The 16,508-nt window shown below is 45.1% G+C and overlaps 1 protein-coding gene across 3 annotated transcripts in view; it reads right to left on the bottom strand.

Annotated features, from left to right (window-relative positions):
• Positions 1-16,508, bottom strand: part of COLGALT2 (collagen beta(1-O)galactosyltransferase 2) — an 87,031-nt gene that overhangs the window by 4,539 nt on the left and 65,984 nt on the right. For all 3 annotated transcript variants that reach the window (XM_048862002.2, XM_048862000.2, XM_048862001.2), the window contains 5 exons: positions 8,549-8,668; positions 6,850-6,926; positions 2,371-2,477; positions 1,187-1,319; positions 486-613 (listed from right to left, as the gene is read on the bottom strand). In XM_048862002.2, the coding sequence (XP_048717959.2) occupies positions 486-613; positions 1,187-1,319; positions 2,371-2,477; positions 6,850-6,926; positions 8,549-8,668 (565 nt within the window). The remainder of the gene's footprint in view (positions 1-485; positions 614-1,186; positions 1,320-2,370; positions 2,478-6,849; positions 6,927-8,548; positions 8,669-16,508) is intronic.

Genomic DNA, 16,508 nt, shown 5'->3' on the forward strand with positions numbered 1-16,508 from the left:
GGAATTGTTTTCAGAAACAGGACAAAGATTTCCAGCTCAGTCTGTTTGCTGGCTAGACGGTGCCATTCTCCTCTTGCTTCTCTTTGTGAGAATGAGTATGTATTTAAATGACTAAACAAAAGGGTTCAAATACCCTGTTCTCACAGTGAGAACATGCACCCTGTGTCATGGGAATTAGTTCAGAGTGGGGGACCAGGGTTATTGGGAGGCCATGGCTATATCACTGTGGGCACCTGTTTATTAAAGAGTACCCGCAATGTGCTTCATTTGATGGAGGTTTTAACTACTCCAGCTCCTTTAAAATTATCCCCCATTATTGATTCTTTGGAATTTTATTCCTCCATGCTGCATTCCCTGCAGGCAGCCCTGTCTGATTATTATGAGGGTACATCCATGTTATTGAAATGCTCCGTGCATGTGAGAGCAGGGGAGAGAGTTTCCAGCTGGTTTAGGGCAGTGAAAGCTCTTGGGACAAGACTACTTACATGAGCTCCCAGTCTAGCTGGACTTGCTCTATATCGTCCATCAGTTTCATGAGTTTCCTTTTAAACTGATGCTCAAAGCGCACGTCGTCTTCAATAACGAGAGTCTTCTCCAGCTCTCTGTTCACCACCTGAAAGGGATGTTTTCAAATGGGACTGAAATGGCCCATATGCTATTGAAGGGCCAGTTCTGCACCCTCTGAAGCTATGCCGAGGACCCCACTGGGAGCAGGACTGACCCCCCTGCTCTTTGATCAGTATGAAGGTCATCAAAATTGGTGCCATTCAATTCTACACAGGTTTAGAATCAGAAAAAAACTCATAGGTGAAATCCTGCAACAACATTTCTTCGCTTTTTTTTTTTTCTCCCCAAGCACAACATTGCCCCAAACAAGCTGGCTATGGGTTTTGTGAAAAAGGTCATGACCACAGTCCAGACGTGTGACACAGACTGGGAGCTGTTTGCAAACTGACAGCATAATAGGAGCTGCTCAAGTCTCAGCACTTTTGAAAATCAGGTTGCTTATGTGCCAAGGTGTGAACTTAAGAGCCTAACTGCTGATCCTGTTTCTGAAAATCGTAACCTTTACTGAGACCCTGGACAATTCACACCAAAATAAGAGAGACTATCTAAAAATAAAACATTGCTTCCCTCCCACAGCATCCAAGTGTAATACACCCACCAGCGCACAGACATTATTTACCTCTTTCCAGATATAATAGTGGCTAAGAAAGCAGCCAATTTCCCCCCTGGTTAGTGGCCTGGAAGAATAAGGATCCTGGTAACCAGGTAGCATGTCAATATTCAGAGCTTTCAGCTGGCTTGTATTCAATGCCCTGAGGAAAGAGAGAGCTGCTTTCAGTATTAAGAACTTTTATAGATGTTACTATTTTTTACTCAGGCACAAAACCAGTGAAATTGTTTAGCAGTGAAAAGACTTCCCTGAGCTAGGGAAGTTCCCAAAATAGGCTGTGTATTTGTAGCTGAATGCAGTTTAATTTGATCTAAATCATGCTGAACATAAGAGATTTTTTAGGATTCTCACCCCCAACAGTTTCAAGAAAGTGCAATCTTAAAAGGGTCATTGTAATATTGTTAATAACACTTCAGCTATAGTCAAACTGGAAGGCTAGAGAACACCGAGCTCACTTTCCACCATGGTGGGATTTTGTTTGCTTTTTTATTTCTCTCACCTTGAACAACAGCACTAGCGCAGTCGGTATTATATTTGCTTATGGTCAGTTTCACGGTCAAGTTCTAATGCCCTAGCACTAGAGAGGCCACGAAGGCAGAGAGACACCAGGAGACCCAAGATCTGTTTCTAACTGTGCCACTGACTTCCTGAGCAGCCTTGGGAAAGTCACTCAGCCTGGGACTTTCAAATGGGATTTGGGCACCTGACTCCTTTAGTAAACCCCAACCTTGACCTCAGTGCCTCAGTTTCCCCGTGTGTAAAATGGAGATTTTGTACATTGCTTTGAGAGTTACAACTAAAAGAAAACTTTCTCAGTGTTTACATTACTATAATGTAGCATAGTGGGGTTGGACATATTGCAAGGGAACATGTAAATGCCACAAAAATGTTTTCATTGTCATACCCCTATTTAATTTTATGACAATGTTTCTATTCACAGAACTTTGCCTTGAAGAAGACTTTACTTCTGGGCCTAAACTATCTTACCAGATCTCTAATGGAGACTGATCAGAGTAAGAGAAGAATAAAATAACAGCATGAAAACTTTTTTTTTGCAAAACTGCACCAAATAGTACATTAAAAATGATAACTCATAATCACAGGGCATCAAAGAGAATTGTCTGAAATTAATCAAGGTAGCACTTCTAATCAACAGTTCTGCTATGCAGAACCAGATCTTTCCAAAGACTCACTTGCCATCCACAGCCTCTACTATATTGACTGCAATCTCCTGCTCATAGAGCGTTCGCAGCATTCGATCCCGCCTGTCTTTCCGACGCTTCAGGTTAATCATGAAAATCTGGGTTAAGAAAGAAGGACATCAGAACACTCTGGCTCAGTGCAAAGTCCAGATACAAGCCTGTGCCGGAGCTCAGCAGGTTTTGAACCCTGTTAGAGCTCCAGGAGCATTTCCATTTAAGAGCGTTGGTTTTGGATTACTATAAATTTGTCAGACATTTATCTTTTGAGCTGAAATTCAGAATATTTGTTCAGTCCAGCTGCTGATTTTTATGGGAAGATTGAGGAAAGAACGTTCAATGATTTTCAAAAATGAAGAGTGTGTATGTGTGTGTGTATGTGTGTAGGGGGGCAGTGGGAAGAAAGCACTTTTGCCTTGTTAAAAAAAACCTACAAAATCTGATTTTTTTGGATCAATTCTAGCACCTCACCAATTTGGAGCCGAAACCTGAAATCTGGCAGGGACATAAAGTTGACCCAGGTTCGTGGGATAATCAGGGCTGGGTCAGTTCTAAAAACGACTCAACACTCTCAGGTTGGATTCGGGTCAGCTGTGCTCAGTTTGGGTTCAGGTCCAGGTCGGGCTTTAAGAGTAGGCCTGAGCAGAGCTCTACCCCTAACTGGACAGCTGAGGATTCCAGGTAGGACGATACACAGTGAATGCAGCAGGGCTTCATACATTGAGCAGTGAGAATAAAAAACTAAATGAACAGTGCCACATTCTCCAGGCACCATCAACACTGCGTGAGGGAGGGGCCTGGATGAGAAAACTGTATCTGAGTAATTAGAAACCGGAGGGTAATATAAATACACAGGGGGCAGAGTCAAGGTTGTGTGGGCAACATGAACTTCGGCATTTCCTGACTTTTAAATGCTTCACTTTGCAACCATAATGGTCTTTGAATGCACAGTTGTATATGGAATTAGAAAGCAAGGGCCAGGGGCCAGTTGTGCAGTTTGGAGCTGGATCTGAACTTCCCCAGCACACTGATGTTTGGATCCAACCTTTTGTTTGGGCCAATCTCTACCCAGTACAATATATCCCTTTTGTATTCAAAGGGAGGATGAGGTTGGCATGTGGTAAAGAGCACAGATCTTTACCAAATGCTGCATCTATCTTTGGGATTACCAATATGCCTATCACCCTAAGAACTGGACACAAGTGGAAGCAGGTTCTGCAATGCAGGGTACCTTTAATTACTGCAGATCCTGGAAATTTTCTGCTGATTCAATCAGAATCATAGGTGTGCTCCTAAGATACATTCTGGGCCGGAAAACAGATCTGAGGGCAACACTTAGCCCAAGATAAGCAGACATATTTTGCCTGGTCGAGGGCAGACTGCAGGCCCCGCCAGGCACACACATTCCTTGGTAAAACACAGAATGTCAGGGCCACGTTTCTGTCCTCAGGCAGGCAAGAACAAGTTCAGCCTGAGGAACAAACCTTGGCCAAATAAAAACCAGACTGAGAGCCAGCTTGGTGCAAAGGCAGTAATACTAATAAAATATCAGGCAATTTAAGTGCAACCACAAGAAACAGCCCAGAAACACACACGACTCCAAACACAGATGGCCAAACAAACAGTCACACAGAATCCGCACTTCATGACACAAGCCATATAAATAGAAACTCCAGACCAACCCAAGAAAACAAAACGTCTTAAAGACAAAAAACAAGGCTCCTCCAATTTTAGTAGCTCCCTCTGTGATTATATTACTGTCTCTGGCAGCTACACACGCAGGCACTATGCGTCCTATGCAGGTTTTTTTGGCTCTACACAAAATGTAAACCCAGTTTATTCACAGCACAGTCTCTCTCTGGAATTCTTCCTCCCCAGTCTCTTTCTGCTGATACTTTGCCTCTGACTGTGGCTAGCCATCTCTAGCACTACAGGGGCAGGAGTTTCTAAAGGGATGATTTATGCACCAAACTTCCTGGGTTCTGCTTCAAACATGTTCCCAGCTGTCTTAAGTAAAATCAAAACAAAAAGGCCACAGTGGAAATGTGGCTCCCAAACAGGAAAAGAAGATTAGGACAAACAATATAGAATATTCAGTGAATACATACAGACCCCATCATAACCCAAGTGATCCAAAGTGCTGTGTATTTACAGTTTAAACACCTGACTCTCTTCAGTCACCATCTCTAACAGCTTTGCGAGGTCATCAAAACAGTGTCCTTGCTTCTTAATGGAAAGCAGGAGAAATTTTAAAAAACCCGTAAGTGCTAAAGTTCTTCGGGAATAATGAAGCTATCTCCAAGTATCCTACCCAGAGGAACCCTAACCCTAGGGTGGGGAGCTCTACCCATAGAAACCCTAAACCTAGGGCAGAGAGCACTGCCCATAGCAGCCCAAACATTTCTTCCAAGTACCCTTCCCTTAGGAACCATAAACCTAGTTCCAAGTGTCCTCCTCCTAGGAACACTAACCCTAGTGTGGTGAGCCCTACCCATAAGAACTCTAACCTGGGGGGGGGGGGAGCCCTACCCACAGGAACCCTAACTCCAAGCGGCCTACCCATAGGAACCTTAACCATAGGACGGGGAGCCTTACCTATAGGAACCCTAACCCCAAGTGGCCTATGCATAGGAACCCTAACCCTAGGGCTGGGAGCCCTACCCGTAGGAACCCTATCCCTAACTCCAAATGGCCTACTAATAAGAATCCTAACCCTAGGATGGAGAGACCTATCCATAGGAATCCTAACCTACAGAAAGAGTAAAGCTTAGTGGTTGCAGGAGGTGACTGGAAGTGAAGCCAAATCACGCCTGGCCTGATTTAATGACCATTTAAGTAACTGGAAAGATTCCCACTGGTATCCCTGGACGTTGGATTCAGCCAAGTTTTTCAAACTTGGGACATCTGAGATCAGGCACCTCAAGGCTTGATGTCCAAAGATGCTGAGCACCCACAGCTCCCACTGACATCAAGTACAGCTGCTCAGCTCTTATGAAAGCAGGAATCAAAATTCACATGTGGATGCCTCAAAAGGATCCCCATTGGATCAGGGGGAGTTTTAGTCAAGTAAAGACACCAGGATCCATCCCATGGAAAATTTCAACCCAACATATCAATGTTTTGGAAAGTTTTGATGAACATGTGAAGACAGGATAGAAATGAAAACTGATTTGCAGCCTTATCTGTGGTGGGAGTGACAAGGCTTCCTATATGATGCACATGTCCACACAACAAAATAAAAGTACATACAGGCACTATACCATGGTAAACCCATATTCACCACTGTCATATAATTATGATATGTTTTGTACAAAGTATAGCTTGTGAGGTATCATTCTAAAAGTCTTACTCTACCAAACATTAATATCTTATTGTATTGTATGTGCTATCATTGTATGTGAAGTTATGAAGTTTTACTGTGTATGTGTTATTGAAAGATGTTGTGAAGTTGGAAACGCCCATAGCTAGCCTTTCAGGTACAACAGTGAAGAAGCTAGACAGTGCTAATGGCCCATCAGCAAAGACAATGGACCATGGAAAAGATCTGTCCTCATCTGGGGATGTTTCAGTCAGCCTATGAGTAATGGTTGCTATGACTCAGCAAGGCATGCAAGGGCATGTGACCAGACCACATGACACTGAACTCCATTTTGGTACCCGTATTTTCCCACAAACTGGGCTGGGAACTTAGCTTGGAACAAAGGGTTCCTGCCATATGTAGAAATTATATAAGGTGGGGAGTGTCATCATCATTTGTCTTCACTCTCCCACAACTGAACACCTGAAAGAACCTCTGGAAGACAAAGGCCTTGGAATGGGGAAAGAGGACCCAAGCTGCAAAGCAGATGCAGCTGATCCCTCAAGAATCTGTAAGCCTGCTTGTATCATCAGTCAGGGTGAGATTTTGCTAATTCAAATCCTATCTATCTAGTATATTAGTCTCAGTTTGCGCTTTTATTTATTTGCCGGGTAATCTGCTTTGATCTGTTTACTATCACTTAAAATCTATCTTTCTGTAGTTAATAAACTTGTTTTATGTTTTATCTTAACCAGTGAGTTTTTGAGTGAAGGGTTTGGGAATCCTAGCTCTGTAAACAAAGGCTGCTGCATATCTTCCCCACATCAAGGCGGGAGCTAGTTAATTAATGAGCTTGCATCATACAGACCCCTGTGCAGTGCAAGACGATATAATTCTGGGTTTATACTCCAGTAGGGGTGCAAGGCTAGGGAGCTGGGAAGTTGGCTGGGGGCCTCCTGTTTGTCCATGAGTGGCTTAGGGAAAGCACTCAGGTAATTCAGCTGGGTGTGTGGCACCGCCTGCTGCCATGATGGGTGATAACAAAGCCTGGCGAGGCTGGCTGAATCACCAGCAGAGCAGTGTGAGAGAGGCCAACTCCGCTGAGTTGTTAGCGGGCACAGCAGTTCCAACAGCTCCCAGACTGCACCCTGGAGGTAACAACCCACCGCACCTACCTCATCAAATCCCATCTTGTCTGGGTGTTTTGAGGGAATGGAGATGTATTGTGAGGGCTCGATTGGAGGATGATCAACTGGAAGAGAATAGAAACATCCACAGTGACTGGTTACTGAGCTGCCTCGTGGCAAAGAAACCCAGCCAAATTCATTGTCATCGCTTTTCACTGCTTCCCCTGGAACAGAGAGGCACTAGATGTGGCGTGTGATGCTGCGACCTAATCAGCGTCATGTGCCAGAGGAGCGCCTCGAGAGGCAGAAAGCCAGACGCCATGGGACTGCAAACACCCACGAGAACAGTGTATCAATGCACATGCTGGAGCACGTCTTTCCGGCTGGGATGACAGAGGAGCTCACGTTTCAGCTCTGGCAAAATTTAAATAACGGTCTGGTGGGGGGGGAGGGGTTTGCTGCTGGTGGAGCTTTCCTGTTGCTGTGGTGACTTATCGGGGGAGGAGGAGGTGAGGGACTTATAGGCAAAAAAACCAGTAAAACCCGCAGCTCTAATAACGATTTTGGGGCCAGACTGCTCCTCCCCACTGCTGACCAACCTTCAGGACTCGGACAGAGGGGGTTGAGAACTCCCTGAGGACAGCCCCACGGAGTTTTAAGGAAATTGTGCCTCGTCAAGAGGCGGGGGTAAGATGATGTGAAGTGGGCAGGGAGCAAGGTGTCCTAAACACCATAGACCTATGGGATCCACATGGAAGTACCATGCCACTAGATCCATGACCTCGCACAACTGGTTGCCCCACCAAACCTATGCATTGACCTCCGGGGCAGCACAGCTCCACCAAGCACCTTCATGCCATTGATTTGAGTCTTGCCTGAGCTGCTCAGCAGCCAATCCAAATCACTGTTCCTCTGGCTGGGAGGAGACTGACGATTGCATCTAATCTAATCATCAGTCTGGAATTTCCCTGGCAGGTTGGCTTCCTTTATTTGTTATTGTGTAATATTGTGTTAAATACATCGATCAATAAAAGAGAAGGAGATTTTGCACAAGCCCTGGCAGGGCTCACCTCTAGTTCCAGCACCAAGATTCTCCCGGTGACTGGTGCAAACTGGGGGGATTCCAGCCCTGTAACCAGCTCCTATTAACCAACTGTGATACCACTAGGAACACAGCCATCACATGAGGATGATAAAGGAGGGATTTGGAAACCCAGCTCCCATTAATTTTTAATGCCCAGATCCCTTTAGGTGGCTTTGAACATCTCAGCAATGATTTTTAATCCAGTCTTTAAGGACCTTCTTAGCATAGGATGCTGCTCCCTCCAGCTCCCAAGAACACAGCTGGGCATCTGATGAGCAAACTCTCCCCCACACTTCCAACAACACTTTTACAGAACCCCAGTGAACATTTTACCTAATGCATTTCACTTCACCTTGAATGGTCCCTTAGATTAGAATACATGCTAACTACTGATGCTAAACTATCTGTTTGATCTTGTCTTTAGCTGTGATGCTCAGAGTACCTTTCCCAGACCTGAGGAAGAACTCTGTGTAGCTCAAAAGCTTGTCTCTCTCACACCAGCAGAAGTTGGTCCAGTAAAAGATATTACCTCCCACACCTTGTCGCTCTGCAGGTCAAGCACAGACGCAACACTGAGGCAGGTGGCAAAGGGCCACCATTCAACAAGAAAGTACTTGGCATCCCAAGGATGGTTCTGCAGAGATGGGGCAGGCTCTGACTTACTCATTGCCTCAATTGTCACATGAATGAAGTTCTCCACATCTTCCTGTAGTGTCTGGTGCAATTTCAGTGGCACCGGGAGGAAGCCATAGCGTTCTCTGTTGCAGATGTACATTTGAATGCCTGGGAATAAAGAGAAAATGGAAACAGAATCAGGTAATTTACCAGGCTGCTTGTTGGCTTTGTAAGTGGAGAAAAGGATGGTTATTTGGCTATAGTGAAACCCACGCTATGGACCCCAGCCCCAACAGGTCTCCCCTCTTAAGCAACCACTTAAAAACCATCAGTGCAGTTTCTAGTATAATTTTGTTTAGTATTTAGCTAATGACCAACTTCTAGGCAACCAATTTCTCCACATCCCATAAAAACAGATTTTACGGTCTTTTAAGTTGCCAGCCTGTTGTTCTCTCCTGGGGGGGAGCCCATCTCAGAGCCCAGAGGAGTGATCCTTCCCACTTTCACACCCCTCATTTCACTCTCACGACCCCACACACTGTAGAGACCAGCCCTAGAGCAATGGACAGTGGTGACTCCTATCAAAACCAGTCTATGCCCCCCCAAACAGATCAAAGGTGGTGAGGCATAAAGAGCTCTCTGCTCCCCAAAACCCGAAGTGAACTGCTTGCTGTGTGTTCTGGCCAGTGTGAGAACTTGATTCAGTGACCACCAAAGTCGAATGGGAGTCACTCCATTGGCTTTGGATCAGAACCAAAGAGCAGAGCAGAGCTGAAGTCTCAAACAGACTTACATCTCCAATGGACTATGCTAAATAAAAAGTCCTTGGTTAGAATGGGGGCAAAATACATTAGGGAGTGGTGGTGGGAGATATCAGTGGGGATTCTGCAGCCCACACCTGGCACTGGCATCTCTTCTAAAAACACATTTTCATTTTTCACAAAATATCATCCATTCTCTACTGTGAACCCTTGGTTCCAAAACCTGAGCATGATCCTGCTGCCTTTACTCACAGTCAAAGGGACTGATGTGAGCAAGGGCAGCAGGATGGGGCCCCAATGTCTAAACATACAGGAGAGATACTTTCAAATGGCAAGGCGGCAGCAAAGTAAGAGGATCCCATATTGAAGGCCTCTGAGGGCGAGTCCGAGAGTTTAGTAATAACGTCCAAGCCTGGGGGGAAAATATGGCCCAAGAAGCAGGGGAATGTCCAAGTATCAGAAGTGCTTCCAGGCTGCAGGCATTTCCACCCACGGAACAGCACTCCCCATTGACAGTGCACAAAGGCTCTGTTGTTATCAGTCTGCACGGTTACGATTTCTTCCCTGGGATAAAGCAGCTTGGTATGAAGCAAATCAGTAATTCTGAGCATTCAATATGTATAGCTGCTGGTGAGGGGACTCCATCCTCCTCTCTGCCCTGGACTGCACTTGGGAAACTGCACAGAACCACTGGCAAAGACAAGCATGGAAAAATACACAGCTCGACCGAAGTCTCCCCATATAGGCAAGGCTCCACATTCTGCCCTGGCTTGGCCAAATTCTACTTTGTTATACTGGTGTAAATCCAGAGCAACTCTACTGACTTACTCCAAAAGGACACAGTGTAAACAAGAGCAGAATTTGATCCATTGACTTCAGTGGGAGCAGCATGTGGTCAGCCAAGGGCAGAAATGGGTTGACAGAGCATTATCAGGCATTATTAAGCTGTAAAGCAGCACTGACTGGGTACAGACTTGAATTCCATTCCTGACTCAGCAAATGACTTGCTTTGTGACATTTTGCACTTTGCTATTAGTCTCTTTGAGCCTAAGTTTCTTGCACGTGTAAAACAAGAGATGATGATACTTATCAGTGTTTGTAAAGCACTTTGAGAGCTATGGATGAAAAATGCCACAGAAGTGCTAAGCATATTATTATCCAGGTTCCACTTCTTACCATAGCCAAGAACCTGCCAAACAGTGGAGGGAAAAGGAAGAGCCCAAAGAGTATTCTGTATCGAGAGAAACAAGCAAGTGGAGAATACTAAGATGCTTTTTAATTAACAAAATATAATAAAAGGTTGCACAGCTTTGTCTTGCTCATAGGTTTCCTTATCCTCTGATAAGGATCTCAAATTGGGGGGTGGGAGAGAATGCACCAACCTCCAACCTCATATTAGATCTCAAGGTCAGGGGAAAACAAATACATTGATGATTTCATTCACTTTAGATTCTCTAGCAATTCACTATGAGCAAAAGCCTGGTTCCACTGGATTCAATGGGAGTTTGTTAGAGACTTTAATGGGACTACGATATGGCCCAGTGTCATCACTAACTCATTAGGCAATAAGCTGTGAATACATCTCTGTGAATCAAAATGAAGACCTTGCTTTAGAGAGGTAGGGCTTGATCCAAAGGGCAGTGAAGCCAACAAAAAAGTCCATTGCTTTCAGTGGGCTTTGACTGTGCCCTTTGACAATTACCTGTTGTCTGAAGGATGTTGAAATCCAGACACTCACAACAATGGAAAAATTGAAACTTGATATATTTCCAGCTCTGATTTTTAAAAAACAAGCTCAGACCTGAAAAATAAATTAAAAGCAGCTACAACCTGGCATGTCAATGTTTTAGATTATTAGTGGCTAGCCATAATCCCTAGGATTTTCAGTCAAGTGGAATGGTCTGCTTTCGTGACTGTTATGTTTCTGCCATTATAAACTCCTCTCCACAAGTAAATAGCGACTGGATTCCTTGCCAAACCACATTCCACTGTCAGGAGTCATTAAGGCAAATGGAAGAGTAAAATAATACTGCCCACTGACATTAATGGATTTGACACTGATCTAATCAGCCAATCTTATCTGGCTCACCAATCAACACTCCTTACCCTCCATTGTTTAACAGGCTTTCAACCAGAGCCGGCTCTAGGTTTTTTGCTGCCCCAAGTTCTGAGAGCGCAACTGCCCAAGCAAAAAAAAGGGTGGCCGGAATGCCGCCCGAGCCAAAAAAAAAGGGTGGCCGGAACGCCGCCCCTGGACCTGTGCTGCCCCAAGCACATGCTTGGTTTGCTGGTGCCTAGAGCCGGCCCTGCTTTCAGCTGTGCAGCTCTCTGTTGTTCCAAACAATCTCTCTTAACAAAGGAAAAAGTTCTTATCTACCTTGAAATGGTAGCACTTTGTGGGGAAATATCCCTCCAATTCCTGTTATGTGGGATAAAAACAAACACTGCCACTGAGAAAATATGAGAAACACATAGATGTAGGCATTATTATTATTAGCAACGCAGTGATGGCCAGTGTTATGCTTGGCCTGGGCAGAAGTCATTCTTATGGTGACTCTAGTGAAGTAACCAGAGTTATCACCCCAGGAAGGAGCCTAACCCAAGCTGCTAACCCAAGCTGCACATCCTGGAGGAACAACATACAAGCTGTCCAAGGTAACAAATGGAGACAAATAGACTGGTACAAACTGGATTGTTTAAGTAAAAGAGCCGTGCTATGGGAGCTGCCAAGCTGTTGGGGAAGTCACAGGGCGGCCTGACAATGCACTGAAAAGTTCTAAAAGAAAATGTTAATAATTAAAAATCATCACACTGTGGTCTCATTGGTTAATGCTATTGAGATGGGGCTGTCAAACCTTCCTGGACATGGCTTTTCTGGAGGGGTCACTCAGTGGGAGAAAGGGGGATGCATGGACTGGATGGAATGAGCTTTACCATCATGCTCCCCCTCCCCCCATGACACCACTGGACCTTCAGCATCCTGATCCCCTTGCCTCATCTGTTCTTTTCCTTCCCCAGCTTATTTCTCCCCTTGCCTCTCTCTTTCCTTTTATCTTCACACTAAAGAGTCGGGCTCAGCCAGTCAAGACAACTCCATCTGGTGCAACACTGCAATGAGCCTGTGACCAGAGAGGCAGTTACACACCAGTATAAATTTGCCACAGTGGCTAATCAGACTGTATGCTGGGCCTGTGTTTCTCCAGCAGCCTGCCTGCAAATGGAAATCAGCCACCAATGGCAGAACCTGCATTACCTGACTTTGCTTTGCTTCCCTGGTGTTTGTCTTGTTTTGTCAGCAAAACTTATGTCGCTCAGGGGTGTTAAAAAAACATAAGTTTCACCAGCACCAGTGGTGTGCACAGAGCTGTGTCGGTGGGAGAGCTTCTCCTGCTGACATAGCTACTGCCGCATGTTGGAGGTGGTGTTGTTATGTCCACGGAAGCGCTCTCTCCCGCCGGCACAGAGCAGCTACACAAGCGATCTTGCAGCACAGTTGCATCGGTTCAGCTGTGCCACTGTAAGGTCGCTAGTGTAGACAGAAAAGTGTAAAAGAAAACAGAATAGGACTTCACAATAACAATAGCTTCAGACCATCTCAACTAACTTCTTCCCTCCTCCACTCCAAACAAATTTCATACCATCTTTAATTCCATCTAAAAGACTGTCAAACAGGGGTTTGTCCCTTAAAAGCCCCATACAGCTGAAGGGAAGGGAAAAGGGATACCATTAAGAACAAAGCCTCACTTAATATTTTACATTTCAGATGCTTTAACTGCTTTTCCTTCTTTTGCTATAACTTTAATGAAAGCCCATAAATGTTCAAACGAGCATCTTTGTGCTTTCTTCTGTGCTGCCCCACATGCTTGGCAGGCATTTCTCCATGAAAATCGCAAAATTTACCTCATTATCCACCTGCAAATCCCTCCTCATAACTTTCCTTTGCCATGGTGCCTACAAAACGCTTGATGACAGCTAGGCTGCTGGTGTGCTGGGAGCCCTGCCTGTCATGCTGACCAATGCCGTCTCACTGTTTCCTTGTACTCCCCGTCTGCCTGTATCCATCTGTTGTCTCTTGTCCTGTACTTAGATTGTAACCTCCTGGGGGTAGGGACCGTCTTTTTGTTCTGTGCTTGTACAGTGCCTAGCACATGGGGGTCCTAATCTGTGACTGAGGCACCTAGATGCTATGGTAATACAAATAAATAATGAGTAAAATATAATAATAAATAAATAATAATGATTAATAATGATTGTCACTGTGACAGATATTGCAACTGGGGGGGGGACATATTGTTTTAAGTTTACTGCATCACTGTGGGCCAGGGATTGTACATATGACTGTGTTCTACTGACTACGCCCTAGGGGCGGGTTACCCCAGATCCTTCAGGAACTAAAACAGTGGGGGAGTGATTAGGATGACTCAGGCTCAGTCTACACTTTTAGCATGCGTCTAGGAACTTTTATGGGTTTTTATACGTTCTCTCTGTAATGCTTTTACTGTCAGACTAACGGTGCATGCTTAGAAAGAGCTGTGTGGTTACTTGTAACTGCTGGCAATACACTGGTCATAGCCCTCAGAGAGAAAGCAATGCACAGGTGCTGGCTGTTAGGCAGACTGGCTTGCTGGGCATATCCCAGTGTAAGGCAGGGAGCTGTGCAGGTTTAAAACCCTCCAGTCAGAAGGGAGTGAGACACGGGTCCCTACCCAGTGACAGGTGACAGCTAAAAAACTGAAGACTGACTGGGCACTCCTGAAGTGGACCACAGACGGGGGAATACAGGCACAGTTACCCTGGAACTGTGACAGTTACAATGGGAGTTGCCGGCAATAACTTGACACAAAACCCCAGATGACACTTCACTGTTCAATGCTGTAACAGTGAACAAGGTTTCATTAATATCTTATCCCCTGTTGGGCCCAAGACACCCCCTTTTCAACACACTAGTAGCTATGAAAAATGCCGGCAGCTATTCAAAAACAAACAAACAAAAAAACCCAACCTTTCCAAAGAGATCCTTTAATCCAGACTCTGCCTTGCATAGTTTTGCTACTCATGATTGTCACCAATCATTAAATAAAGAGTCCTCTCTGGGGTAGCACTACTCTGCTGTTAAAGGTACTGTATATTCTCCACTCAGAAGGGATTCATTATTGTCATCTTTCGTGACAGCAGTAGTAGGCTATTTCATGCTTGTATACAGCATTCCATAGGAGGCTCTCAGGACACTTGACAAGGGCTAATGAATGAAGTCTCAGAAGAGCCTTGTGACTTGGGTGTCACTATTGGAGACATTTGCGGAAAGGGAAACTGAACATGGAGAGTTGGTGACTTTGTGTCCCCCGCAAGCTCCACCTCCCACCCCCACCAAATCATACAGCTAGTCTGGGGCAGAGCCAGGGAAAGAAATCAGGAGCCCAGATGCCCGCAGTTCAGCTCAAACAACTAGACAACGCTCCTCCCATTATTTAACAGAGCAGATCTCACTAACGTTAATGGAAACTACACATGGAAACTCCCTTTCTGCTATGCTCTGAGTGTTTCAAGGCAGGAATATGCCCATTCATCTGACCTGTGCATTCAAAACGCTGACTGGACAATCCCAGCCCTTGTGCTAAAGCATGCTGTTCTCCTGGCTCTAACCGCTGGCCTTCTATGCCAGGCATTGATTTCCCAGCACAGCTCTTGAAGATAAATGAAACTTGACTCCACATCATTAAGCTGACAGCCATGCTGAGTAGGGGACTGTCCTTTCAAAACGTAATGAACATTCCTACTGAGTGGCTGTGATTAGGGCCTCCCCAGTGCAAGGAGCGAAGTGAGTTTCTTCCTGACCAAATTTCTTTTCCAAGAAGCCCATTGAGCCCATGAAAAGCCTCTCAGTTCCCTTCTCACAGTGTCTCCTGGAGGCTGTCGCTGGATGTGTATGTCTCCTCCCCACTAATCTCTCCATTCACAAAACCTATCTTTAGGGTCCTGAAATTCCCATGCAGCCAGATCTTCAGGTAATTTGGCCTAGCTCCATTGCAGTCCATGGATCAACACAAGTATACATCAGCTGAGCATCTTATCCAGTATGCTTTGTCCTTTAGCTAGAGCTCACTGCACTGGGGCATTGTCAGATTGTCTATGGTCCTGTAACCAAGAGAATCCAGTAAATCATTGTCACAGACAGGAAAAGAGGGAAGCAACAAGGTTCTGGGAAGCATTTCAGACATCTCTTGCCTTTATCACATTATCTGTAGTCAAGTAATGTAGGCCCCCGCAGCAGGAAAAAAGAGGAAGTGAAATCTTGCAGAAACCTCTGAGTTGCACATGGATTCAAAATTACATTGTAAGCTGCCCTATGTTGCCTGAAACAGGTTCCACTGTGAAGATCCTGGGCTCATCCACATTACAATTAGAAAGGGGTTAAGGGGGATGTGAAACACAAAAAGAACTGCGGGGCTGCCCTGTTTTACTTCGTTATAAAGCAGAAAGAAGGTCTAAATAGGGCCAGCTAGAGAACTTTTCCCACAGGAGTTTGACATTAGAAATTCAGGGTCTTAACTATCTTCAAGACCCTATGGATGACTGGAGAAGTGGCAGGCTTATGGCATGAGAGAAACTGACTGAGATGGGAAAGTATTCAGGTGATTTAAAAATTTTTGGGAGGTGTGGGGGGGTGAAGGTTGGTGGTTTATGTTAACTTGAACACTTAGGAGAATAACTCTCTTTGTTAAAACATCAGCACCCCGCGCCTTCAATTAAGGGCTAGGGAAAACTCCCTCGGGAGTTCTCCAGCAAAAACAAGGCAGATCAGATTTGATGGTTTGATATTTCTAAGACTAAAGAATTAGAAAATATTGGGTTAATCTAAAGAGAGAGCGAGCACACACCTGCACAACCCTCGTTTTTTCCCCTTTCCGTGTCACCTGTAAATATACCCAGGCTCCGACATGCTCATTTGATATGGGCACAGCTACTACCGTTAAGCTCATCCACAAGGCAGGCATTTTTCCTAGTACAACTGCGTGTCTTTTGGACTGGCCTAGCCACACAAACACCAGGCTTGTTTCAGGTGTATTGTGGGAAAGTCTGTGCATACTACCATGTATTCGCTCACGTGCTGATGTGTGTTTTACAGGAGCCCCTGCGCTTTGGGATGTCCTCTCATACAAAGGCCTGATAGGCTGGAGAACTGGTTAATCCAGTTACTCCAAAACAGTCAGGCAGTTCCATGTACAGTGCACAAGAACTGTGCAGAT

The sequence above is a fragment of the Caretta caretta genome, chromosome 8 (genome assembly GCF_965140235.1).
Source record: "Caretta caretta isolate rCarCar2 chromosome 8, rCarCar1.hap1, whole genome shotgun sequence".
NCBI lineage: Eukaryota > Metazoa > Chordata > Testudines > Cheloniidae > Caretta > Caretta caretta.